We start from the raw sequence: 16577 nt of genomic DNA, 5'->3' as shown, positions 1-16577 counted from the left end.
CAGGAGCTGTGTCTGCAGATTTGTCTCCTTCTAGTGGGTCAATTGAGACTGCAACTGCACAGTCTCGCAGTAAAATCCAGACTCATCACTTGCTACAGTCAGGATTCACTTTCATTGCACTCTGTTCAGGAAGTTTCTTAAATCTCAATTTCTGCAATTGTTTTGGTGTGTTAAAATGGATGTCTGACATTATATAAATACAATAAGGATGTAAGCATTTACAATGCCTGCTGTATTATCAGCATATTATTTACAATGTCTATTTACATTTTGAACAAACTGACTTGAAAGTGAATTGACTTTCACGTCAGCTTCTGACTTCTGTGTTTTTTAAAGTGTAGAAATCAATGCTTCAACAGTCGCCGTCTGAAACACGGTTTAGGACACAGTGTTGATGAAATCACATAAAACTTGAACATAACCCCAAAACAAATCAGATAAATATTTCACCATGTAACATATTTATCATGCAGGCAGCACCAGTCACGTCTGTAGCTTGTGTGAGTCAGTTAGCCAGTGACTCCATTTTGTTGTGTCTCACTTCTAGTGTTTCCAGTTTCAGTTTGATGAATATAAAGAATCGTACTTCTAAAATAATAATTAAGCAAATATAACAATTGCCTTAATGCAAATATATATTTATAACTGCTGAATGTATTATGAGAATATACAAATGTTGATTGCATTCAACAACTTTGAGTCTTCTCTTTCCGCTTTCCTCACTTAATGCAAGGTCTGCTGCGCCTGGCGATGATGTCACAGGGGTCAAGGGTCAAGGTCTCAGAGCTCCGTCATCAGGAGGGCTCTTAGTATCTTCTCTCTGTCCAACCTCATTTCCTCTCCTCTACAAACACGGAAAGATACAAACCTCATGTCACAAGAAGTTTAAAGATATAATCGGTTATTTTTTAAAAATGCCAATTTGCGTGTTCCAGCTTCTCAGATGTGAAGATTTCATGCTTTGTCTTTGTCATACATGACAATAAACTGAATATCTTAAGGTTTTGGACTGTTGGTCAGACAAAAGCAGCAGAATAATTGATAATGAAATAAAGTGTTAGTTGCAACCCTAGTCATATGGTATGCACCTTAACCACTAGGCCATGAGGATGTCCTCAAAATGCTTTCTTCTATTTTTTCAAATAGTTTGTGAGATCAGCGGAGGAAGGTTTGAGCAGATATAAATGTGCCCCAGAGAACATGCAGAATTGAGGTGTTACCTGTCGTTATGGGCAGCAAGGTAAGGGACCAGGTGAGGAACGGAGCTACGGTAGTAAGAAGGGGAGGGAAGGGGTGAAGGCGAAGGAGAGGGACAGCATGAACTACCCAGCTCCAGTGCTGGCATATTATCCACCTGGAATACACATCAATGTATACACACACACACACACACACACACACACACACATCCCTCTGTTTACTCACAAGTAACACTGAGAGGCTGAATTATTCCCACATAAGTGAGAGTGTTGAGCATTAAACAAACATGCATTCTTAATGGCTTTTGTAGGTGTGTGTGTGCATGTGTGAGAGTGTGTGTTACCTGTGGATATATGGACGGCTGTATTTGTTTGTCCAATGAGCTGGAGGATCCTGACATTCCTGTACTCTGGGAGGAGATGGCTGCAAGTGCTTCTGGGAGATTATCTTCATCTTCATGGTTACTGACGAGCAATGAATTGAGAGAGATTGAATGATTTACATGACCGGCAGATTGTTCAGTACTCAACAGTAATCAAAGGTGACGTGTACTCACAAGCTGAACTGTCTGACTAGACGTTTCCTGCGGGTGGTGCTTGTGTTGGCTTTGGAGTCTGGCGTCGGGTTGCGGTCTTGCCGATGTGGCGTCTTGTCCGCAGTCAGACTGGATGCTGTCGAGTCTTGGGACGAGCTCTGATACCTGAAGACCGGAGTCATCACATGGAGAGTTAGTGTTAAATACAGATGTGCAGAAACATGTGTAAGCATGTGAAGGTAGGATGAGGGCACTGGCCTGTCATTAAGGGCCTTGTTTGAGTTCTTCTCTCTAGGCGTTGTTGGAGCTTCCTTCTTCATCATGGAGATCATGGAGGAGAAGAGGGTACTACTGTTAGTAACACTGTACAGCAGCAAGTACATTTACAGTAAGTACTGTACTTATTCAAGGTACTAGTACTTTAGTATTTCCATTTTATGCAACTTTATTCTTGTACTCCACCACATCTCAGAGTCAAATATTGTACTTTTTACTCTACGCTACATTTGTCTGAGAGCTGACTGTAGATACTTTTACAAACATATGATGATCTTATAGAATATGATGCATTGCTGTAGATTAAACTACCCAACAGTATATAAAGTAGTTAAAATCAACACAACCATAAACATCTACAACAGTAAAATGCAACATAAAGGATCTGAATACTTCTTCTACCACTGCTGTACAGTACACTTCTTAGAGGGTTAGGTGGAAGTGAACTCTGATACTCACCCTGAAAGCCGCCTCCATCTGGGCCTTGAGGATGTTACACTTAAGGTGGTCAGGCAGCATCGCTGGGGAGGCGGGAGGGTGCAGAGACTTTTCAGACAGCTGCTTCTCCTCTCCCTGGCAGGGGGACAGAGAGGAAGGTAAAGAAACTTGGGCGAGATGTTATTGTAAGCAGAACGGGACGACAGCATGGGGGGGGGGGGTCTGACCTTGTTGTCCATGTTGACGTGCAGCGAGGGCCAGGGGGGAGAATCACCGTCTGACTCCAGAGCTTTGAGCAGAGCCTGAGAGATGTCCAGCTCATCTGCTGGGCAGGGAGGAGCTCGACGCTCTAATACACACAAAGGTTAACAAGAAACGCATTATAGGTTATCATTTATTTTAAAATATACAGGCTATTTTATGGACACCTTTGGTTCATTAGTGTGAATGGACTCACTGGGTTATTTAGGGAATAGCTGGGGTGGGTTTGATGTGGGAGGGATGGCAAAGTTAGTATCTAAATGGTTTATTGTATTAATGTGTTACATTAATGATTAACATTCACAGTGGAACATTTTCATAGACATTGTGTACATCAATAGAACAAAAGTGAGGTGAATGACATTACGTTTGTGGGGCTCAAAACGTCAAATAAAATAACTTTTTCAAAAATGTAACAGCAACTAACGGCAACAAAACATTTAATCATGTTAATCTCCACAGCATTTATGTTGAAACAGTGAATATTTCAAAATATGTTGTGCACGTGTGGCCAGATACCACTTGGGTTAAAGGATAGTTTCACAAGTTTTTAAGTGTGTCTTAAAACAATAGTCAGGTTTCCCGTTCTTACTGTGCTGTCAATGAAGCTAATTTGAAGCTTCAGTTATAGAGTTATACAAATCAAGTGGGTATCTTCCAAAGTTGCTTTTTAGTACTAACATTGCCAAGGGATCGCTTACTGGCCAGTATGAACAGGAGGAATGATTACAGCAAGCAAAGCCTTTTTCAGTGTTTATCTGGGCACCTGACTGTTGACTTGAAACATTGTGAATGTATCCTTTAAGTGCGAAAGTATGATTTGTGTGTGATTTGGATGAGCTGACCCTTAAACAAAACACAGTATGTCGACCAACAAACAGTGATGAACATGAAAAGAGCATCAGTGTGCAGTCTAGACATATCACAGACCTGCAGACAGACGCTGTTTGGATAGCTCCTCCTCAGGATGAGAGTACTCACTGTTCTTGGTGTGTGTGTGGCAGAGCGTCTCCTGGCTGTGTGTGTGGCGACGGTGATGGTGGTGGATCTTGCCAGAATACGAAGTCTCATTCTCTTCTATGCTGAACTGATGGTCTGACGCAGGACCACTCAGAGGGAAACTGAAGACGACACATGCAATCAAAACAAATTCCCCTAACAATTTAAACCATTTAAACTTCATCCTTGATGTTTCTTAACACTGTAATATTTCATATAAATCATTATTATCTAACTTCCAATCATTATAACTTTATGACATCCCATTATAGATGTGAAAAAAGAAAGTATATGACTGTAACAATGAAGGACAGATCTTTGCAAATGTTTGCAATTATAAACATTTTGTTTATTTGATGGCAACATCCCTAAAAGGCATCATATGATTCAAGTAAATGTTACAGAGTAAAAGGCATCACACTATAACACAACAGCAAAACATTGGCCACATTTTCTGTAAACAGTTGGTTGATTTAAGCAAATCCCTAACCTGCTATAACAATGTGAAGTTTATAAAAAAAATTCACTTTAAAAGCACAACACCACATATGCAGGATTCTAGCTCATGCTTCTATTTCACACTGAACTATATACAATACATTTAAAAGCAGTTTAATCCCTAAACCAGCATTCGGCATGTGCTTAACTCGACCCCTTCCACCCGTTGAGAATTGCCTCATAACTTTATCTCACTCAAATTAAAGTGATCTGGATAAATTAGCTGTCATAAGATTTCTAAGGCATGAAGATGAATTTAATCTTCAAGGCAGATTTGAGTAGTAAACATATTGAGGCATAAAAACACCAACCACGTCGCATGAAAATGTCCAAGCAAACCAAGGCACAAAGCAATTAAACCAGGTCCTATCTTTATTTTACTTGTGTTCTAGTGGCAATTTTTGGTCTATAACAGGGGTTCTCAAAGTCTGACACTGTATATATGAAAGGATAGAGGAGAGAGTCTGTGTTTGAGGAACATGTTGATGAGACATTCTGAGCCTTAGGAATGTAAAAACAAATATATATATACTGATAGTGCAACACGAAAAAAAGGAATAATCTAATCATGCTCTAACCGAACAGTTCCCATAATTTGCTTTGTACCATGGAGTCAGTGAGTTTGCTGTGGGATACAACCTGAGCCCCACTTTTGTCCAATATTTGTTTACATTTTGGCAAAGTGGCACCATTAAAAGTATGCCAAATTAGCTGTTAGCAGTTCTTGTTTGCAGTGTATCCATGGATGTACACACAGCTATCAGTGGATTACTTTGATACTGAAGAAAACTTAAAAATGTGCTGATTCCTAGGCAAGTTCTGGAGTTATAAGGAGAATATGTTTTTTCCATAACTTGTAAGCAGATTTATGGGCATGTATTTGCATCATCAGAAATCACCAGAAAGTGTAAGTCACTGAATCTAAAGATGCATGTATCACATCTGTGTGTTCAGATGTGACTGAGTTATGACCCAGAGAAGGAGCGCCATTTTTGGTGCAAATTGTAGCAATCGCAGTGCTGAGGGTTTTAAAGTACCTTAATTGCCTCCATCAACTGGGTGCCACTGCTGTCACTGTTGACCGTGTTGATAAGAGAGCCAAATCACTGGGCCAAACTATAATAACTAACTTACTGTTGTTCTCAGAACACAAGTACACACCTGTCCCTTTCACCTCACACAATATCTACCTCATGTCTCTCCCTCTGCAGCCCCCCTTCAACTCTCCCGAGCCCCCCTGGGGAGGCACGCCTCACAGTTTGAAAACCTGTGACCTATATGATAAGGTGCATTGTCCTTTTTGGGATATTTCATCAAGGTGCACACTGACACACATGAGGGGATGTGACAAATGGATGATGACAGAGGTGATGAGGAGTGCATCAGCAGAGCTTCTCTCTTTAGGACACCAGTCTGTGTAAGTCTTAAGTGTTAAGAGTCTGGGTTTGAAAGGGCTTCCCAGATCAAACAGAGGTCAAAGTGCAGTCATGACTTTATCCCTGTAAACCACACTGATGGATCCTGGGAAGGTGCCGCTGGTTCGCTCGGGGACGGGAGGATGACTGGACACGGGACTCGCAGGCTCGACAGAAGGCCTGAACATGACAGGGAGATGGAGGATCACACACACACACACACACACACACACACACACACACGAGCATGGGTGTAGACGAGACACACAGGCAGACAAACACAGACATATGAGGTTTATGAGTGACATGAAGTGTGGTGAAAAACAGATAATGTGGAGGACCGAACACAGAGCGTCAGATGAGTGACTTTGTCTAAAAATAGAAACTTGCCCTCCTGACTCGCATCACCACCCTGACGCAATTTAATCTCTAAAACCTGCGTCTTCTGCGTCCTCTGCGGTCAGTCGTCTTACCTGTGTGACGGTGTGTGTCCAGACGGCTGCAGGTAAACTGGGGGTGTGAGAGCGGGGTGGGGCGGATGCCACGGCTCGTGACCAATGGGAATGTTGTGCTGGTACTGGAGGGGAGAAGAGGAGACGGATTGAAGAGACGCCGAAATTAAATGTTGTCACGAGGGCGAAGCCAGATCAGTGGCTGCTGCGTGTGTGTGTGTGTGTGTGTGTGTGTGTGAGAAAGTGGGCTATCTGAGGTCACTCACTGGATGTAGGCTGGGATCAGGGCTGGCATGAGAGCTGGAAAAGAATGACAATAATCACTGATAACAGATTTTAAAAAACTGAAAACATGAATTTATTTATGTGTATGTGTGAGTGTTTTGAACAAGCAAAAACATCCTCAAAAGGTGTGAAAAAACCTACAAAGTGACCATTTTACTAAGTTTCTTTTACAAAGGGCTATTTTAGTGTTCAGATTATCCAGGCCGTTATGTGGATTAAGGTCAAGGTTAGAGGATAAGGAATGACTGTAATAAATGGAATGTCCTCACAAGTATAGTAATATGACTGTGCAAGCGTGTATTATGTATATTTGCAGGTGTTTTTGTATGTCTGTTTTACCTGATATGTGGCTTGGCTGGGGAAATGGCAGCTGACAGAGAGTGACACGAGATGAGAAAAGCAGAGGAGAAGAAAACAGGTTTGTTTTTCACTTTATCTTCATTTATCTGTACATTTTCAAACGATTCATCTAGTGTAAGTCTCTTTTTCAGTCCAGACTCTTGCGTACATGTTACTATTCTGATGCTCAACTGTCACCAACACTTGAATCATTCATTCATTAATTTTTGTATTGCAGGGCTGACTGAGAAACCATCCAATAAATAAAAGGGGTCCTGAAGTAAACACAGTTTGCAGTCTGTCCTTGATCATTCATGTATAATAGATTATGGTGAGACGGAGGCTTGTGCGCCTGTCAAGCTACTGTAGCTCACAGACGTTGGGAAGTACGGAGGAGTGAAGAGTACTGCAGGTGCTTTTTGACAAAGTAGAAAGGTGTTACAACCTGGCTTAGGTACCTGGAGCACTGTTGAATTACTATTTAATTCTGGGCTGACAATTTTACAGGCTGCAGCTTTTCCTTTTCTCTTCAAAAAACAATATGGTCAACATTTATTCCGTATAGCAGATTACGTTTTCTAAAATACAATGAATCAAAACAGTATGTGACCTTCATGGCAACACGTGCAGGCTAAGAATAAACAGGTGCTGTTAGTCATCAACGTTTGAGTGTGCTGATAAGACTCACCTTTGCCCAGTGACTGCGTGCGGGAGGGGTATCTCTTGCTCGGCCTTCTCTCGAATGTGCTGGCTCTCCTCAGTCGGCCTCCATGAGTGGCCTGATACTCCGTCTTACCACTGAGAGGCAGACACATAGAAGAAGGTGAGAGGTATAAAAGTTATTACTGTATGGCGACCACGCTGCAGTATGACTTCAGTCATGGGGTTTGAAACAAAAAAAAAACATGTTTAGAAGTCACTGCCGGATAATTAGAAAATTTAGTCAGTTGTTATTGTGCCACTATCAGGAAAACCGCTCCTAGAATTTAGTTTAATAGGCATCATTTGTTTGTGCAGTTTCATTGGAGAACACAAGTAAAGAATAGAAAATGTATAAAACAAAAAAGTAGTATATAAAAACAGTCATTTATCACAAAACCAGGATTGGAGTAATTAATCTGAAGGAATTCACACAAGTTTTTCATATATTTCTATTTAATTGTCAGCATACTCAATTGCTCATTCATTTCTATTATGAAATTACTCTTTAATTCAAACATTGGCTAACAACAAAAAGTTCCACATAAGTGACACTGGTGTGTTTATTATTCTGGTCTCCCACCACATGTAACTGGAGTTTTTCGTCTGCTGACTGTGAAACAGGCTTCTGCTTTGTTCAGCTGCTCCAACAAGTGACAGGAAGTGCCCTTCAAGTGTGATAATTTGCTTTGACCATCTCTGATAATAGTCAGAAGAAAACAAACAATATGAAGGGGATATATCTCAGTCGCCATAGGAACAGATCCATGTAACCATAGATACTCTGTAACCATAGATACAAAGGCTCTGTTTTATGTGACATACTATTCCCCATATGCTGGTATCAGTGCTGGCCACAACCGCCTGAGTGAGCCAACTTGTATAGTCCTTCTTCAGTCGATAACACACTTTACAGAATACGAAGAGCGATACAAGAGTACAAGAGATGTGAGTCTGTCTCTACCTGAATCTGAAGCGGGACCCGAGTCGCGTGAAGTCGCTGCGGCTGGCCTTGCCTGTGGTCGGTTGACGTAGCCGGAAGAAGGCGTGGCTCTCCACAGCACACTTCCACAGGTGTTTGCAGCTCTTGGCACTGGCCAGCTGGAACACAAACGTATGCTCCTGCTCCCGACCCTGCACGGTCAGAGAACAAACACTGTTAGCCACCTTGTGTGCTTGGGGGGGACGTGTTTTGTGACGGGTTACAAACCTGATCATCGTCCTCCACCACGGCCAACGTGAGGCGACTCTTTTTGAAGTCCAGCCGAGTGATTTTGGGCCTAAAGAACACACAGACACACAAATGGACAACAGCTCTACATTAGTACCTCAGGTTTTGGTGTTGTTTAAGGAGGTAGTGTGTAGTGCTCTGTAGGAGCAGATAGTGTTATTTGTTTGTCTGCCTCCTTATGTGTAAAGAGTCCTTGGGTCTCCTGAAAGGTGCTATAAACACACATAAAAAAGTCTGCAGATTTAGACTATGTTGCTGTGCAGACTAACAGATAAATATTGAGCCTATTAATCTAATAATTTATTACTGCTGTTTAGTCAGAAGCCAGAGAGCATGTTGCGTTACTAACCAAACATATTTTCAAATGTTTTAAATAAGTTTATTGCTCATGTCTCTTGTTGAATGTGATGTGTTTGAAACATAATGCAAGATGTTTTTATGACAGATTTTGTGGCACCCTTCTGCCCGTCCTTAAATCACCCCCAGGTCACCCCACTTTAAGAGCCCCTGGATTAGAGATGCGTTCGATGTACTTACCAAAAGAAGAGGCCAATTTTGTTGGAGCCTTCAAATACTAAGATGCCAGTTGGAGTGAGACCTAGTGCATATTCTCCTCCATCTCTGCCCTGAAGACACAACACACACACACACACCCTTAGTTCTCAAACACACCTGTAACGTAGTGACACTTATGATAATAAAACACACTCACACACCTTGACAAAGTGCATATCTACTCCGTAAAGTTCCAGCCACTTGCATTTGTTGAGAAAAGAAATCTCAGCTTGAGACGGGCTCTTTCCCCTGTGGATTTAAAATGAGACACCATGTTGAGTTTTCACAACAAAAATATCACTGTCTCCGTCACCTTCTGACACAAGATAACTATCAATAACAACACACCATGACCTCTGCTGGTAATTGGTGTTAGCTCTAAGGGAAATACTCTAAGAGTAACCTTCTGGTTGTATCTCTGCCTCAGACGTGGTGTTGTGTGTAAGAATGACTGTGAACTCGGCATGGGTTCGTCCTTGTGTGGCTCAGTCGCTTCGGTGAAGCGCAGCATATGTGTATGTAATCTAATCCGAGATGGGAGCAATCAGACCACGGCTGGGTTAAATACTGCTCGGAATCAATCAGGACCCTCCAGGGATTAATCCCTTAATCCTTCATACAGGCAAGTGAGAGCAGGGCCGGGGCGGAGGAGGAGAAAAAGGAGGGAGAGTGAAATTTAGACGCCCTGCTCGGTGGAAACACTAGCGCTGAAAGGCAGCAGCAGAATGACTTCCTCTCCTGCTCACTGCTCTGCTTTTTGCCCCAGTTGTTTCATCCAATGGGGAGATAAACCTGCTCAGGTCAAATTGCCGGCCACTGGACACCCTCCAATAAGTTGACATTCCTGTGTAAGTATTGTGGCAACTAGTGCAGATGCATGTGTGGAAATGTTTATGTGGTTGACAAAGTCCCTTTTTCTGCAGCTTTAAATGTTTAAGGCAAAGTCTGAACGCACCTGAGCTCCAACCACCTGCCGAAGATGTCTGCCTCCATGGCCTCGCTCTGTTTGGGACTGAAACGAAACTCAGACACCAGCACAGGGGAGTGCTCCAAGGGGTCGCAGTCTCCCAGCTCACCTGGATATGGAGCAAGTCATTTAGAAATACAGATGCAGGAGAGCAGCAGGTGGAGAAGCTGTGAACATGACTCAAATGTGTATCTGCAGTCCAGGTCTTTAAAGTGAAACTATATCATTTTTAAAATATGAAATAATACACTCCTCTTACAAACAAAAAGAAAAGTAAAGGCAATAAGTGATACAACTGCTTAATCCAACACACTCAGGGGTTTTTCTTTACAGCTTTACTTGATCTGGTATGACCTGGAGCTTATGGAGGATAATGTTAGCAAACTATAGCTATTAGAGATCTTGCTGTGTACCTGACATTACTGAGCCAATTTGACAGTATGACTCCTCCCTACTTGTGTTACTGTTACACTATGCTATACCATTTACCATTATCCCATGATTGTCACTTGTGGCCACAGTGGTCACTGTTCAGATAAAGTTACATAGTCTCTCTTTAAAGCGGCAAATTCCTGCATTTTTGCTCACACTTCAAAACGCTTAAAAGCAGTAGTTAGTTTTTACTTGTTGGTGTATTTAAAGAAGCTTTGACATTTGAGATTTGGAGTCAGGCTGCATAAAATGATTGCTTTTCTCTAATCATGCATGTTTCTCTAATCATGCACGTCACACCCCACGGAGAAAGAGTAACCACAGCTGCTTTACCACCCAATGATAAATTAGACAATAAATAAATAAACAAATATTTGCTTTAAAATCTGCAAGTTGATTTTCACATCACAGTGAGATGAATGGAGATTAATGGCTATAATAAGGTTACAATATGCTTTTGGAAAACAATAATGTGAATGATATATGATTAGAAAACTCTCTTACTAAATCTCTACATATACATGAACATAAGTGAGTATGTGAAGTCTACTTACTTTGTAAACAATATGCCGCCAGCTCTACTGAGACATCATACGGACATTTCAATCTGACCAGAGAAAAAGAGACACTGGGGATGAGCTGTTTTTAGTGTGAGTGCATCAAACCACTGTCCTAGCCATGGTGTGTTCATGTTATCATGTGTCGGAAAGACATTAAAGTGTCTGAATGCCCTACACTCTGTGTGTGTGTGTGTGTGTGTGTGTGTGTGTCAAGGAGGAGAGGAGCAACCCTTTTCCAAAAATAAGCAACCCTCTGCCGTTCCTGATCTTGAGCTTCATAATAGAGCTGGACTCTGGGGATCCGTGGCCCAGATAGAGCCAAGAGGAGGGAGAGGGGTAACACGCCGTCTGAGTGTGTGTTTATGCACGCAGGTTTGTGTTTGTGCGTAAGAAGCAGGCTCCGCTGTACACACGTCCCCCCCAAACTCGAGTGTAGGTCACCTGTGTGTACGCGGCCACAGGTGAGTCTTTATATCAGGTTTCACACTACTTGTGAGATCCAGAAGTGTTCGCAGATGACGAGAAGCTACCTGAGGACTTGTTTTATACTCAGAGGGAGAGAAATGTATTTTAAGGTTTATGTTTTCTTCTGTTCCAGTTAAGTTGAGGTCAGATTTAAGCATGTAGATTCAAGGTTATGGTCTCTGAATGAATTTATCTCAATCCTTTAACTGTCTTTAGCACCTACAAACTATATAATTTATTAGCAAAATCAACAGTTAACTCTGCAAAAAGTAGTTAATCCCCTTTCTCACATCCATCCATCCTCAAGGTCTAATAAATCTTCTTTCTTTTGAGTTTTTATATTTGTACAAGCCTTCAGCTTCCCACCTCTCTTGCATAGTTTATTTTTTTATGTATATGTACTGTGTATATGATTGCAAGTGTAGGTGGGTTTGTGTATACAGTATCTATGTAAATGCCTCTCTGAATATATTTAGTATTTTTAAAGGAATAGCTTTGGGAAATACGCTTATTTGTTGTGATGACTTTGATGAGAAGATTAATGCCTGGAAACAGGGTTAACAGCTAGCCTGGCTCTGTCCAGCACCTCTAAAGCTAGTTAATTAACACATTTTATCTCGTTTATTTAATCTGTACAGAAAGAGAGGCATAAAAATGGCATGATTCAGGTGTACAAGGTATCATGTACCGGACTATTTCTTGGCCAGGGGCATTGACTTCCTGGAGTCTAGTCGTCACCTTGTGGTTGCCATGCAACTGCTGGTGGCTGTGTCCCCCTGTTTCCAGACCTTAAGACACGCTAAGCTAACCGTCTGCTGCCAGTAGCGTCACATTTATTGCATCGACATTAGTTTGGTATTTCCCAAAATGTCAAACTATTCCTTTAAATGTGCAAAGAATATATAACATAAACTGCATGTAATATGTAATATATAAGATGGTGGTATATGTGTTTATGTATACAATTTTTATATTTGTGTGCATTAACAGCGACACATGAACTCACTTGCCAGACAGAATATCTTGTCGAAGCTGCAACACAAACAGATATCTGTAGGTGTAAAAAAAACAAAAAACAACAGAGAGTGAGAGGCTCACACTGAACCAGACCATAAATCAATCGATGTATCACAGGCTTTTCCTCATCTCTGACACATCATTTGTTTTAACAAGTCTCTGTCCGTTTGGCCTTGATTTGAATCTGCCCACAGCAGCAAAGTAATTAGCCCCACGTCCCCTTTGGACCTCCACACTGGGCTCCTGAGAAAACTGTGTGCGTTTGAGTTTTTACCTTGTAAATTCCTCGTGCAGGTTATTTGGCTCCGAAGAGTAAAACTTCACTCTGAAGAACAGTCTGTATGGAGGCCCGTCTAAAAGAGAGACGACAAAGTGTAAAAAATGTATGATTTATTTGATCCATGTTATCTCATCATCACTGTCAGCCAGGCCATGAATCTTCATTCACCCACATTCCTTTGTCATTTCTATTTCGTTTCCTGTTTTACGTCAACATCGATCAGACTTTCTTTTAGGCTCCTGAACTACAACTCGATGAAGAAAGGACCCAGCAGACAAGTACAACAACATCAGCCCCCCCCCCCCCCCCCCCCGGCTTCCCGTACCACTCATCCCCCAGTTACAAGCTGGAGAGCAAACAAGGGTACGGCTCATAATGCACATGCTAATCACCATGTCAACATTGGATAATGCGCCACCTGCTCCCCACTTACCTGCTTCCACATGCACATACAGTACACTGCACATTTTCCTGCACACACACGCACACACCACAACAGGAGTAGGCCTAATTAGAACAATTAGAGCTGAACTTACCTCGGATTTGTTTCTTTATAAGCTTTGACATATCCAGCCAGTGCTAAAAGAGAGACAAGAAAAAGAAGAGTGAGTCATATCAGCTTGTGGTCCACTGTGATAGAAGTTAAGAGCTTGTTGCTTGTCACTCACTGAGACTTGTTCTGTGTCCATGTACTGCAGTCCAAAGTAGTCTGTCTCAACCAGATCTATGTGATACATGATCTGGTCAAAAAGGTCCTGGCCTTTGGACTTACTCTATAACAAAGAAGAAGAAGAACAACAGGTAAAATATTTCCCACTGAGCTTACTGTGTTGGTTTTTTTTTATCTCTTCGTCTCCTGACCGTCTCCGGATAAACTGAGTCTTAAAACTGAGTTTCACCTTCAGGTGGCTGACGGATTTCCCGCTAATTTAGGCATGAAAGCGAATTAGAAACAAACCGGCTTTCCATAACAGGAGCAAAATGACTTAAAGTGCATGTGAAAGAGGTTGTTTGTGTGTGTGTGTATGTGTGTGTGCATCTGGGTCAAAATGAGAGGGACAAGCCCCTGAGGGAAAGACACTTATTCCTTTGTCAATAACACACACTCACGACTGAGAACACTATTGCACTTAAGAACTAGAACTACTGTAGCAACACTTTGTCCTAAACTTCATCTGAACAGCGGCCTCATCGCCCCGTATGAAAAACCTAACCCCAGTCTGACCCATATAACACACAGTGGGTGTGTGGAAAGATGACAGCCTTGTACTTTGGATCCTGATAACCAGTCTAAACTTCCTGGTGAGTGTATGAATGTGTGAGGAAATCAGTGGTATTAAGGGATTGGGGACAGAGAAAATAAATAAATAAATCACCAGAACGCTCTTTGCTCATTCTGCAGCATGTAGTTTAGAGAGGTTGATTGAAATCACAGCCTCTCTCACACGCTGACACACACTGAAGTGAATATTTGACTGTTCCTGTTTTACCTGGTGTTTTGGCTGCACTCAGTCTGAAGTGACAGACAAATAAGCTTTAATAGGCGAGTTTCAGCTCTGTTCAGTGCACCTGTCATGACCAAACTTGTTCCAACACACCTGTGACAAAGCCTGACAAGCCCTGTGTCATTCAGCTGTTGAAACTGTAATATCTCGGCAGAAGCTGTGGCTTTGTGTTATTGCCGTGATCTCCCAACAGGACAAGAGAAACACTCCCTACCCCGATAACCCGCTATATACCGGACGAGCGTTGAAGAGGTGACGCATGCACGCAACAGCTTCTGTGACACACGCAACCTTCAAAATGAAAACATCTTGCGAGAAGCCACTTACGCACGAATGCCCACACACTCGCTCATCAACCCACCTACCCCTCACACACTCGTAGCCCTCGTCTGTGACACACAGTCCCCACAGTGGTAAATCAGATCAGGGAGTCGGGGAATAGAGGAGGACAGAGGGAGATGGATGGAGGAAAATAGAGGACGGAGGAGGAGGAGGAGGCAGAGTGTGAAAGAGTAAGATGACGAGCAAGGGAGCGGGCCACAGAGGGAGTGTAAAAGAAGATTATAGAGGGAAGGTGGCACAGGGAGGGGGAGTCTTGGGGGGGGGGCGGAGATTGCTTGAGGAAGATCAGAAACAGGCAAATAGACTAAGGAAGAGGGAGAGAGAGAAGAAGAAGAAGGTGAAGGGAGCAAACAGGAGGGGGCAGCTTCAGGTCTATCTCGGTTCGATTTCCCTGCAGTCAGAATGGAGAAGTAATGTGATGAATTGGCAGATCATAACACCATCTGGAGCTACACCTCTCACTGTACACACACACTGATACTATATAGGCCACTATGATACTACAGGATGGGAAACTTTGCTGGAGGGTAACTTATCTGTGCCGAACTTCAAACAGACACATTTCAAACACATATCGTTGTCGATTTTAACTTGGGATGCAACTACTGTGTCTCAGACGAAAAGACGACGCCTTTAAGTTGCTTACTTTGTTTGGCCATCAGTCCAAAAGCCAAAAGTATTCAATTTACACGGCGATAAGTAGCAGATCCTGACACCTGAGAAGCAGGAAGCTGCATTTTTGCTTGAACAGTTAATAAATAAAGTTGCTGTTGATTCATTTTTCTGTCAATCCACTGATCATTGACTTGACTAAGCTAATTGAGTCTTAAGTTGAAATGTATGTCTGGTAGATGAATGGGCAAACACAATGCAGCAATGGGACATATTCTCTTCTCTTCTAGCGTTGTGCTCAACTATGATAAACTTAAGTTGGCATTACTCAGATCATCCTGAGTTGCGGTTTCTCCTTCTATTTTGAATTTAAAAAGTTGATAGTAAATTGACAACAACCCATACTGCAGGATAAACAACTTATAGCAAATTACATTTCAGTAACCCTGTGTCTCACTTTTGCAGGCGACCACCAGGAACCCCTACAAGGTCCCCACGTGGCCCCCGGGCCGCACTTTGACACACACTGACCTAGGCTACCACCTAGTCCTGCGCCTTGTACTCTGTTTACACTCTCTGCCGGCCAGTGTAAACAGCTGCCAGCACACCGGACAGGCTTCAGCGCACTCACAGGCAAATCCACATTGACATCCGAGCCGTCCAGCAGCAGGACGCGGCAGGTGATGGTGGTCCGCGCCGTCCCGGCCGCCGGGATGTGAACCGACGCTCCCCCGGTGACCACGGCGGGCGCGTGCACGACCTGCTGCTGATGGGCCAGGAGCAGGGGGTTCCCGGTCACCCCTGCTTCTCCTCCCCCTTTCCCGTCCCGTTCGTCCCGCTCTCTCGTCTGGAGGCGGCTCCGGGTACGGCGGCTGAACGTCCGGCGCAGAAAGCCCATCATCTTCCTGATCCACAAGGCGAGGAGGTCCGTGCTGCGCCCGCGAACACTGTTCCACACAACAGTCGGTGCAGCCGGGGTCCTGCTTGTGCTGCTGCCGCCGTCTCCTCCTCCTCGTCCTCCCCGGGGCGAGGAGTCACTTACCAGGCACGGAGGAGACTTCAGAGCTGCCGATCAGTCCAGCAGCGGGGGACTCCAGCCGCATACTAATGAAACTAACACCGATGGACCACCGAGGCGCCAACCAGTTGATTTCCAATCATTCGGCCCGGTGCGAACGACAGGACTCCCTCACGGAAATACAAGCAGCCCTCCT

At 43.2% G+C, this 16577-nt stretch overlaps 1 protein-coding gene across 1 annotated transcript; it reads right to left on the bottom strand.

The window, feature by feature from the left end:
* Positions 1-780: 780 nt before the first annotated feature.
* On the bottom strand, positions 781-16310 carry epb41l4b (erythrocyte membrane protein band 4.1 like 4B). Its single transcript, XM_070911591.1, has 23 exons — positions 15995-16310; positions 13573-13677; positions 13441-13483; positions 12899-12977; positions 12614-12658; positions 11137-11189; positions 10139-10259; positions 9345-9432; positions 9166-9254; positions 8608-8677; positions 8362-8531; positions 7387-7496; positions 6699-6729; positions 6341-6374; positions 6096-6199; positions 3692-3831; positions 2677-2798; positions 2471-2584; positions 1994-2049; positions 1757-1900; positions 1544-1664; positions 1221-1354; positions 781-844 (listed from the first exon to the last, which is right to left on the bottom strand). The coding sequence occupies exons 1-23, from the start codon at positions 16262-16264 to the stop codon at positions 781-783; spliced, it is 2307 nt and encodes a 768-aa protein (XP_070767692.1). The 5' UTR covers positions 16265-16310.
* Between the last annotated feature and the right edge of the window lie 267 nt (positions 16311-16577).

The sequence above is a fragment of the Enoplosus armatus genome, chromosome 9, assembly GCF_043641665.1.
Source record: "Enoplosus armatus isolate fEnoArm2 chromosome 9, fEnoArm2.hap1, whole genome shotgun sequence".
In the NCBI taxonomy this organism is placed as follows: Eukaryota; Metazoa; Chordata; class Actinopteri; order Centrarchiformes; family Enoplosidae; genus Enoplosus; species Enoplosus armatus.
The sequence above is the reverse complement of the archived record's forward strand: the minus strand, read 5'-3'. Positions and strand labels throughout refer to the sequence as shown.